This window comes from Ipomoea nil, unplaced genomic scaffold (assembly GCF_001879475.1).
Source record: "Ipomoea nil cultivar Tokyo-kokei standard unplaced genomic scaffold, Asagao_1.1 scaffold1259, whole genome shotgun sequence".
NCBI lineage: Eukaryota > Viridiplantae > Streptophyta > Magnoliopsida > Solanales > Convolvulaceae > Ipomoea > Ipomoea nil.
This window is the reverse complement of record NW_017617687.1, coordinates 818,827-829,765: the sequence shown is the minus strand read 5'-3', so window position 1 is coordinate 829,765 and position 10,939 is coordinate 818,827. Positions and strand designations below refer to the sequence as shown.

The following is a 10,939-nucleotide window of genomic DNA, read 5'->3' as shown; positions in this document are numbered from 1 at the left end:
ACTATTGGTGTTGCCGCACCGTAAGACACTGCCGCACCTGAACACGCCTATATATATATATATATATATATATATATATATATATATATATATATATATATATATATATATATATATATATATATATATATATATATATATATAGGGTCAGGTTCCTGTGAGGTCAGGTCATCCCGTGCGGTCAGTGCGGCATACACCATTAGGTATGCATAAATACACCACACAGTGTTCGTAAATACACCATTATGTGTGGTGTATTTTTTGGCATTTCATTCTGGTGTATTTTCGAACATTGTATGGTGCATTTATGCATACCTAATGGTGTATGCCGCACTGACCGCACGGGAAGATCTGACCTCACAGGAATCAAAATTATATATATATATATATATATATATATATATATATATATATATATATATATATATATATATATATATATATATATATATATATACACTAGTTTTTTATGCGCTCTGCGCGAAGGGGATAATGCCCAATGATTATTTTGAAATAAGTATTTCAAAGTATATCACTGCAATATTATATAGGAAATATTCATGAATAGGTAAATAAATGTTGAATTTGCGTATTTAAATTGGTCATTTAAAGTATATAAATGCGAGATAATATATGAGAGATTGATTATAATTGTCACTAAAATAAATATTTGCAACTTTGTAATAATGCTAGTCTAAATACTTAGTCTAAAAACGATAGTCTAAATAAATACTACTTTTTGTTTAAATTTTTCTAATTCTTCTTAATTATCTTTTGGGTAGCATTGTCATTGCCTTCATCTTCCGTACATGTCCTTTTTTAAAACAAAAATTGGTAGATAGTATGTCATGTGCAATTGGGTTACTGGTGGTAGCATAGAGAGATTCGTCGTGCAATGAGATTATGATGTAGGAAGTTTTAGATTTGCCTTGTTGTGCATATGATGGGATCTTAGTTGTACTATTAACTCTTTATCTTACCTATTGATATTTGGTAGTTGTAGTTTTTCCTCTACATGTTTCATGTGTTGTTAGATTTGTGTCGTAGGTTATCATGTGAAAGTATTGAACAAAATATTAATATTTATTATATTTGTATAAAATACTTGGTAAGTAAATAGATAAATAAATAAATAAATAAATAAATAAATAAATAAATAAATATATATATATATATATATATATATATATATATATATATATATATATATATATATATATATATATATATATAAAATAAAGTTCAAATGCGGCGGGGTCTTCCCGTGCGGCGGTGCGGCGGAATTCCAGAATACACCAACAGTGTTAACAATATGCACCAATAGTGTAAGAAAAACACACCACAATGAAATGCAATAAAACATCACAGAATACACAACAGACTCAAAAAAATACACCATTAACTCACCACCCCCAATGGTGTATTTCTGAACAGTATATGGTGTTTTTACTCACACCTAATGGTGTGTGTTTGGTGATGCAGGGCTCTGTTTACTCTGTTTTTTGTGGTGTATTTTCCAAACGTTGATGGTGCATATTTGTTGAACTATTGGTGTTGCTGCACCATAAGTAATCGCTGTACCGTAAAACACTGCCGCACCTGAACTCGCCTCTCTCTCTCTTTCTCTCTCTCTAAATATATATATATATATATATATATATATATATATATATATATATATATATATATATATATATAAAACATATTTTGTATTATAAATATGATATTTAATTACAAGATAGTGTAAAAAGAAGACAATGTAGTGAATATAATAAATTAATAAATTTGAAGGTAGTGAATCTTTGAATTGTAAAAAATAAAGATAATATAACTAATGAAATTATATCTTTTTTTAAATTTTTTTATAATGAATAATTTTTTTTTAAATAAAGGCATTATAGACATCTAATTCTAAATTAAATAAATGCATATGTATTATTTTTTTGTTGTAGCTACTAATTTACTTAATTTAATAAGAGTAATAAAGTGGTGTACATACTTTTCATTAACAATAATGAAATCATTGATTTTTTTTTTAATTTCCATTCGTTGTTGAGACAAACTGTTTTGAGAGTTTGTCAATGACAATTGTTACAATTCCTGTCAATAGAGGATGATAATAAATAATCTAAAATATATAGTTACAATAAATATTGTTATAATGATATAGTAAAAATTAACTTACAAATTTCTTTAGAAGTTTTTATGTATTGAAAAAATTCTGATGAGTAAACTTGTTCAATTGGAGCCAGTGGGATGTCAACATTGTCAATTCTTTGGAAAATGGTCCTATCGTTTTAGAGTCCAGGTGTAATTGTATTTATGATCAACAAAAAATATTAATACCATAACGACCTAAATCATTCCAATAATGCAAAAGTATAATTGAAATATTAAGTTTTGTTCTAAATAATCAAAATAAGATTAATTAAACGAAAAAAAAAACTTAACCTAATTTTTTTTTTTATAAAAAAAGCATAAAAATCATTAAAATGATTTTTAAAGTTCCTGATTTATAATCTTTGAATGTTATGTATTTAGTCGGACTAATTATTTGACAAAAGTTTATGTTAAGTTATATATATATATATATATATATATATATATATATATATATATATATATATATATATATATATATATACATTTTAACATATTTGTAGTATATGTTTAACAATTATGCCAACTCTAATTGGGTTGGGGTTCAAACTTAAGACTTTTCTTATAGAAATTGATGTGTATGTTAAAAATAATAAATAGTTAACGGAATATTCTGTTACTAAAGTTTATACTAACGGAATTTAAGTTATTTAAGGGAAGTAAATAATATAATAGAGGGTAAATAAGGAAAATCATTAAAAAAAAATACTAAAATCAAAATAATATGAACCATTCATTTTAAGAAACAATTACACAGACTTTTTTTTTGTTCCAATTAATGGCCTAACATTATTGGCTCTTATTAGAATGGTATATATATATATATATATATATATATATATATATATATATATATATATATATATATATATATATATATATATATGTATGGTTGCATTCACAAGCAAACCCCCTTACACAGTATTCCTCAGTTCCAAATGACTTTGTTTATATCTATCTATACTATGCTATTTAACGCGTATTGATGGGTTACCAGCATTATTCACTGACCGGGTGTTATCCCTTGTTTTTACAGGTCTTGAGTAGTTGTGGAGCTCGCTAGCCGTCGTTAGTAGCTAGAGTAGTTTTCCCCTTCCTTAAACTGTTATGTTTTGGGCCTGTGAGCCTTGATTAGACATGGCCTGTGTGCCTTAGACTTGTTATTCTCTTGTTGAATAGCTGTAGACTTAGCCTGTGCACCCATGGTTTATGAGTGTGGCATAACGCCTCCCGGTTTTTAATTAGCTTTCCCCTTTGATTGCTTGATGATTAGAAGTTGATCGTTTGAATTTAAGTTTTAAAAAGTTAGTAAATCGGGAGTGTTACAGTTGGTATCAGAGCCTATGTTTGAGCCTAGGATGTTAAGAGTTTCACTTTAAAAAGCTAAGTGTGAGTTAAGACTCTAAGTTGACTTTTAAGTGCCTAAGAGTGTTAGGACTTAAGTTTACTAGGACGCACGGTGAGTTGTGAGTTTGTTTATCGTTTGCTGTGTTTATCCTGTTGTTCTTGTTTAGTTTTAGCTTCCTCATCTTTAGCGCCGGGTAAGGGTGCGCAGTTTCCTTTTGTCTTGCCGTAACCGTGTTGTTTCTGTAGAATCTCACTATGGCTCCGCCTCGTCACCGTGCTCGGGTGCCGGACAATGCCAGGGATGTGGTTAAGAAACCTAGAGTGGCGGGGGTTTGCAACACCCCTAGCGTCGTCGAGCGTTGGATCAGGAGTGGTGTTTCCACTCAGGTTAGCCCCAGCAAGGCTGCAGCACCGCCACCTCGGGGACAACGACTGTTTGGGAGCTTGGAAATTTAGAGTTCGAGGGGGGAATCGCCTCCAGGGAAGACCCTCGCTTTGAGTGAAGCTCTGGCAGGAGACGGCGACATCGTGACCGGGACCTTTTTGGTGCAATTGATTCCAACCCTGGTCCTGTTTGACTCTGGTGCGTCTAATTCGTTAGTATCGTCGGAGCTCGTTGAGAAGTTGGGTTTGACCGAGGGCGTAGAAGTGAAGTTAAGCGTGAAGGTGACCTCGGGGGAAATCAATCCGTGTAATCGTTTGTTTGAGAATGTCAAGATCGCCATCAACGGAGAAGAATTCCCTAGTAACCTTATCCAGTTTGGTTTGGATGGGGTGGACGTGATTCTAGGAATGGACTGGCTGGGACAGCACAAAGCTCAAATCCTTTGCGGGGAACAGAAGGTTGTGTTAAGGGGACCTAGCGGGAGAAGAGTATCATATCGAGGCACCATGGTGGAGCCTGAAACCAAGATGGTATCCATGCTTAGGATGAAGAAGTACGTGGAGAAGGGTCATGAAGTCTTCCTTTGCACCGTTGAAAACTTGGAGACCAAAGGGGATACGACTCAATATATACCAGTGGTGTGTGAATTCCTTGATGTCTTCCCCGAAGAAATCCCAGGTATGCCTCCACCTAGGGAGGTGGAGTTTTCGGTGGATCTTGTGCCCGGAACCGCACCCATCTCGAAAGCCCCTTACCGGTTAGCGCCGAAGGAGATGCATGAGTTGAAAGTGCAATTACAGGATTTGCTGGATAAGGGTTACATCCGACCGAGTACCTCGTCGTGGGGAGCGCCAGTGCTCTTTGTTAGAAAGAAAGATGGAAGCATGAGGTTGTGCATAGACTACCGGGAGTTGAGCCATGTAACCGTTAAAAACAAGTACCCGCTTCCGAGGATCGATGATCTGTTTGACCAACTCAAGGGTGCAAGCGTGTTCTCTAAGATTGATCTGAGGTTAGGCTACCATGAGCTAAAAGTGGCCGATAAAGATGTAGACAGCTTTCAGGACTCGCTATGGATATTACGAGTTCACGGTAATGCGCCTGACCAATGTGCCGTCAGTGCTACCTAGATGATTTTGTGATCGTGTTCATCGATGATATCCTCGTCTATTCCCGGAGCAAGGAGGAACATGAAAGGCATCTTCGTATCGTGCTTCAGACCTTGAGGGAGAAACAACTTTTTGCCAAGCTCTCAAAGTATGAGTTTTGGAAAGACAGTGTAACTTACTTGGGGAATGTGATAAACAGTAACGGTATCTCAGTGGATCCGGATAAGATCTGAGCAGTGAAGGATTGGGTAGTACCGACGTTGGTTGCAAAAGTGATGAGTTTCCTTGGGTTAGCGGGATACTACCGCAGGTTCGTGTTGGATTTTGCCAAGGTGGCTCAACCGTTGACCAAGTTGTTAAAGAAGGACGTTCCTTTTCAGTGGAATCAAGATTGTGATTTAGCATTCCGAGAACTAAAGGATAAGCTGACCACCGTGCCCGTGTTAACTCTACCGTCTGGGACTGAAGGATTCGAAGTGTACATCGATGCGTCGAAGAAGGGTTTGAGGTGTGTTTTGATGCAAAATGGAAGAGTAATCGCATATGCCTCTAGACTGCTTAAAGTGCATGAAGAGAATTATCCCACACACGATCTAGAACTAGCAGCAGTGGTCTTTGCCCTGAAAATCTGGAGACATTATTTATACGGGGTGCAGTGTAAAATCTTCACGGATCATAAAAGTCTCAAATACATCTTCACGCAAAAGGACTTGAACATGCGTCAGAGGGGTTGTCTAGAGCTCATTAAGGATTATGAATTGGATATTCAATACCACGAGGGAAAAGTAAACGTGGTAGCCGATGCTCTAAGCAGGAAATCTAAGCATTCCGTCAGCTCTATCTGGGTGGTGGCCGATGAACTTTGTAAGGAGTTACAAAAGATGAACTTGGAAGTGGTGGAACAAGGTGAGGTGGAAGCCGAAGTCCGTTTGTTCAATTTGAGAATCGTGCCTAGCCTCATGGAAGAGATCAAGGATGAGCAATTGAAGGATGTCGGCCTAGCGAAAATTAGGAGTGATTTGGTTGAAGGAAAGAAGGGGTCTTTTGAGTTATCCGAAGATGGGGGCATAAGATACAAAGGACGTTGGTGTATACCCGCGTCTTGTGACCGTTTGAAGCGCCAAATTCTGGAAGAAGGTCACAACACCCCGTACTCGGTACACCCCGGGGGTGACAAGTTGTACAAGGACGTGAAAAAGCTTTATTGGTGGCCTAACATGAAGAAGGAAATAGCCGATATCATGAGTAAGTGCTTGAACTGTTAGAAAGTCAAGGCTGAACGATGCAGGTCCAAAGGATTGGTGCAACCAACTGTCACCTCAAGGGAAGTGGGACTCCATTTCTATGGACTTTGTAGGAGGTTTATCGGTGACCCGCACCGGCAAGGACAAGATTTGGGTGATAGTGGATCAACTAACTAAGACGGCTCGACTCATCGCTATGAAGGAAACGTGGACGATGACACAGTTAGCCCGAGCATACGTAAGTCAAGTAGTGAAGTACCATGGAGTACCCTAGGATATCGTCTCCGATCGAGATCCAAGGTTTCTATCTCAATTCTGGAAGTCTTTACAAGCTGCTTTGGGAACGAAGTTGAATTTGAGCACCGCCTTTCATCCTGCCACGGATGGACAAACCGAGAGGACAATTCAAACGATTGAGGATATGCTAAGGGCTTGTATGTTGGACTTCCAAGGCTCGTGGGAAGAGCACTTGGACCTGATTGAGTTTTCTTACAATAACAGCTACCATGTAAGCATATAGATGGCACCGTACGAAACGCTCTATGGTCAGAAATGCTGAAGCCCGTTATGTTAGGAGAATTTAGTTTACCCGGTGATGCTGGGACCGCAATACTTGCATGACACAGTGGAGAAAATCAAGCATATTCAAGGAAGAATGAAAATGGCACATGATCGACAAAAGTCCTTCGCGGACCTATGAAGGAAGCAAGCAGAATTCGCAGTTGGAGAGAAAGTGTGGTTAAAGGTTTCTCCCACTAGGGGAGTGATGAGGTTCGGAAAGAAGGGCAAGTTAAGCCCTAGGTTTATTGGTCCTTACGAAATTCTCGAGAGGATAGGGAATCTGGCTTATCGTTGGCGTTACCAATGGAGTTGGAACGGGTGCACAATGTGTTTCATGTGTCCCAGTTAAAGAAGTATGTACACGACCCTTCTCATATGATTCCGCCAGAAGTGGTACCCCTTGACGGAACTATGTTATATGAAGAAAGACCGCTCTGGATCTTGGACTTTAAAACAAGAGAAACCCGCAAGAAGTCGGTGAAGATGGTAAAGGTGTGGTGGTCGCATCACGGAGTGGAAGAAGCAACTTGGGAGCTGGAGTTCGCCATGAGGGAACGCTACCCGGATCTGTTTACCACAGGTACCTCGCGTTACCTTTCTTAGTTGTGTAGTCTTTTGGTCGGGTGTAGGGTAGTTGATCATTTAGGAGTTTTGTTGCTTGAGAAGTTTCCTTCGTTACTTGGAAACTTTGCATTTCTTGACTCTTGAAACCTTACATCTTTTTTATCTTTGGAGCCTTGTTTATTTACATCCCGTCATCTTTTGTCGCATCTTTGAGTTGTTGGCTTTTCACCCATGAATTGTTGTTCAAGCTACCCTAGCAAGACATTTTATTTCACTAGTACAGATATGCAAATCCGCTACCCTTGTAAAGGGTTATCCGCTACCCTTGTAGATAACCCTTTACAAGGGTAGCGGATTTGAGGGACGCTGAAAGCCTTGAGTTTTCTGCTACCCTTTCACAAGGGTAGCGGAAAGTTGAATATCCGCTACCCTTCTATATATAGAAGGGTAGCGAATTTTCTTATTTTATTATTATTTTATTTAAGCATTCGCTGCGCTTTTTACAAAAGAAGGGTAGCGGATTTTTTTTTTTTAATTCATTATTATTTTTTATTTTTAAATGCCCCAATTTTTATAAAAATCCTATTTTCATACACTACATATCAAGATAATACTAACCATCAACACTATTATCAGCAAACTATCAAAAACAATATTATCAACACTCAACCAAATACTATCAATACAATACTTTATATCAATGCAATATAACATATAATCTAAAACAAAAATTACACATACTCTTCCAACAAATATTTTGCTCATAAATCTCGAATCCCATCTATTTCATTGGTAGAGTACGAATTTCCTTCAAATACCTACAAAATAATTTAATTAATCAAATTACTAAATATGATCCTTATTGGCCTGATTATGTCTGATTGAGGAAGTTGATCCTTACTGGCCTGCAAATGAGAAACAACGCAATTGTGATAGAATTTAGTGTTGAGTAACAAGGGGAGAAAGACACCAAACAAGAAATATAATCTACATTTTGAATTAAAGATCAGTTGATGAGTGATGGGGAACCAGTTCAATTCATTTGCCACCTTAAATAATTATCGATCAGTACAAGGTAGCAACACCATTTCATTTCATTTGGCAGGCAAATATAAAGTCATATTCTCCAAACTCTTCTATATATATGTGATTCATCATCATCATATTCAGACCCCTAGATTTTGATTTATAAAAAACTAATGCAAAGTGTATACATGGTATTTATACAGAGTACCAGATTTTAGTAAAAATGAATAAATTAAAACACATTATGCTCAATATGTTGAAATAGAAACAAGCACCAACCTTAGAGGAAACAGTAGGAAGCATAGAATAGCATTTCTGCAAAAAGAACTACACATTATGGTACTTACCCTTTCAAGCCGATGCAGAAGTGCAGTTTTAAATTAGCGTACACCACGCCCACTTGAGTTGATTTAAGAAGGATGCATCTGAGAGTTGATTTGTTAAAGCCAATAGCTTTCTCCTCATTAACACCTGCTGTTGATTTGTTACCTGTCAAAAGTTTTTGGGTGTCAAACAGTACATTGATTACTTAATGATGAAAGATGCACACTGTGCAACTCAAGAAATTAAAAAATATAGGGGGCAGATGAGCATAAAAACTGGATAAAGAATAACATAGAGATCCAATTTAGAAATAGTATGCTTGTGGCAAACCACACAAACAACATTGAGGAATAACTCAAGACAAATAAAGAAAGGGATTAATGAAACTGACCCTGTATGGTGATTGCTTCTTCAATCTGTATAATCTCAGATTCTATAGTGTGCAACCGTTCCAAGATCTCCGGAGTGCTCACAAAGCGAACAAACCTATTGAGTAGAAAAACCTGTTGCTGTATAATTCTGTTACGAAACACAAGTTCAGTGAGTTCATAGGATAACATTGATGCAGAAAAACTAGTATCTATAGGCTACAGGAACCACAATACCGAAAGGCAACTTAAATGATGAGAGAAATAAAAACCTTGATGATCTGCAGAGTGAGAAATGCAACCCAAACAAAGCAAAGAAGTCCAAATTTGGTCCAACAAACATTTTCTATTATAGAGACCTCCTACAATGGCAAAATATATTAGAGTTGAAAAAAAAAAAAAAAACAAATGAGGCAGGATTATAACATTGCAGATAAAACACCTTATTTTCAGAAGCCTTGGTGTCATTTTGAGTTGCATTGCTGGGGCCACTAGGAAGAAGCTTGTAATCTCCTTGAGCACCACTCCCTGACAGATTACAACTTGAACACATTATAATCGATTTTTATTTCTTTGCTTTTATGTTTCTGTACAGGCACAGAAATGTTTGATCTTGAGGGAAAAATGAGTTGCACTAAAAATGATACATAAAGCTAGGTAAAGTACCATTTGCTGCTAAGCGTTGGGAAACCTCCTGAATCCAAAGAAAAAGGGATAATCAGAAAACAGAATGTAATAAAAGCAAGCAATGAAGACCAATTTTATTGAACATACTGAATACACCCTAATGCAACATAGATTTTACCACCTAAGCATAGCAGCATAATATGAAGCGGTAGAATCAAGAATGTGAAATCCTTGTAAATAAAGCCAGAAGTCACTTAACTTAATCTTAGACCCAATCTAGCTGGAGTCCACTATACGGGTTCTATTTATCCATTTATCGATTTTTAACAATAACTCGATCAGTCAAAATATATGTTAAGTAATGGATCCATGTTAACCTTTTTCAAAATAGTTTCTTTCTTCCACGTCTCAACACCTCTTAAAAAGGCCTTAGTTGATGTGCCTGCATCGGCCAATAAAAGTTATAAGCCTATTGGAGCAGATTTCATAATAAACAGAGAATGCAATAAATACTTTTACCTACGAAGAGAATAAGTAGCAGCACTGTGACCATCCAGTCAGCAAAGATCACATTGAAAGTAACCCCAATACTAATGCCAAGCATTAGCATTGGCTGGATAAGCACTGCCAAATCATAGTCAATAATGGGCATGTCAAGGGTAGGATGCCTGAGCTTAAGATTGTAGTGAACAGAAGAAACTACTGCTCCCATGGTAATAGGGGTCAGAAATGAATTCTGATTAATAACCTTTACCATATGAGCATATTGTGGCTACAATCTAATAGTCAAGGGACCAAAATGGAATTAACTCTTTAGGCAAATCACTTGCCAACAGAAATTAGGCTCAGATTTGGTAATGGAGAAGCCATACCGCAATGGCTGCAGACCTGGAGGTCGCCCCGCCAAGATACTATTTTTGAAACAGGCAAAGCTTGCTCTAGCTAAGGTCACTCATCTACTCACTCTTCTGTAGCCTTTTTAATTTGTTTATGTTCAGTACTAATGTGTCTACTACCAAGAGAAGAGTTGCTATGATATTCTGTAAATGTCATTGCTGCTGGATGTGTTAAGGGTTTTAGCCGAATAATTCTACTGTAATTATATAAAAAATAACAACAAAAAACAAATTAACCAAAAAAAAAAAAAAAAAAAACCTTACCTGATGGACGAAGCAGCGGCTGGAGCGGTGGACCGAAGCAGCGGCGGCGGATCGAAGCAGCGGC

At 36.9% G+C, this 10,939-nt stretch overlaps 1 protein-coding gene across 1 annotated transcript; it reads right to left on the bottom strand.

Moving 5' to 3' along the window:
• Positions 1 to 9,097: 9,097 nt before the first annotated feature.
• LOC109184315 lies at positions 9,098 to 10,427 on the bottom strand. The gene is made up of 6 exons (XM_019334311.1): positions 10,235 to 10,427; positions 10,093 to 10,157; positions 9,755 to 9,782; positions 9,531 to 9,616; positions 9,361 to 9,450; positions 9,098 to 9,307 (listed from the first exon to the last, which is right to left on the bottom strand). The coding sequence occupies exons 1-6, from the start codon at positions 10,425 to 10,427 to the stop codon at positions 9,098 to 9,100; spliced, it is 672 nt and encodes a 223-aa protein (XP_019189856.1).
• Positions 10,428 to 10,939: the final 512 nt, after the last annotated feature.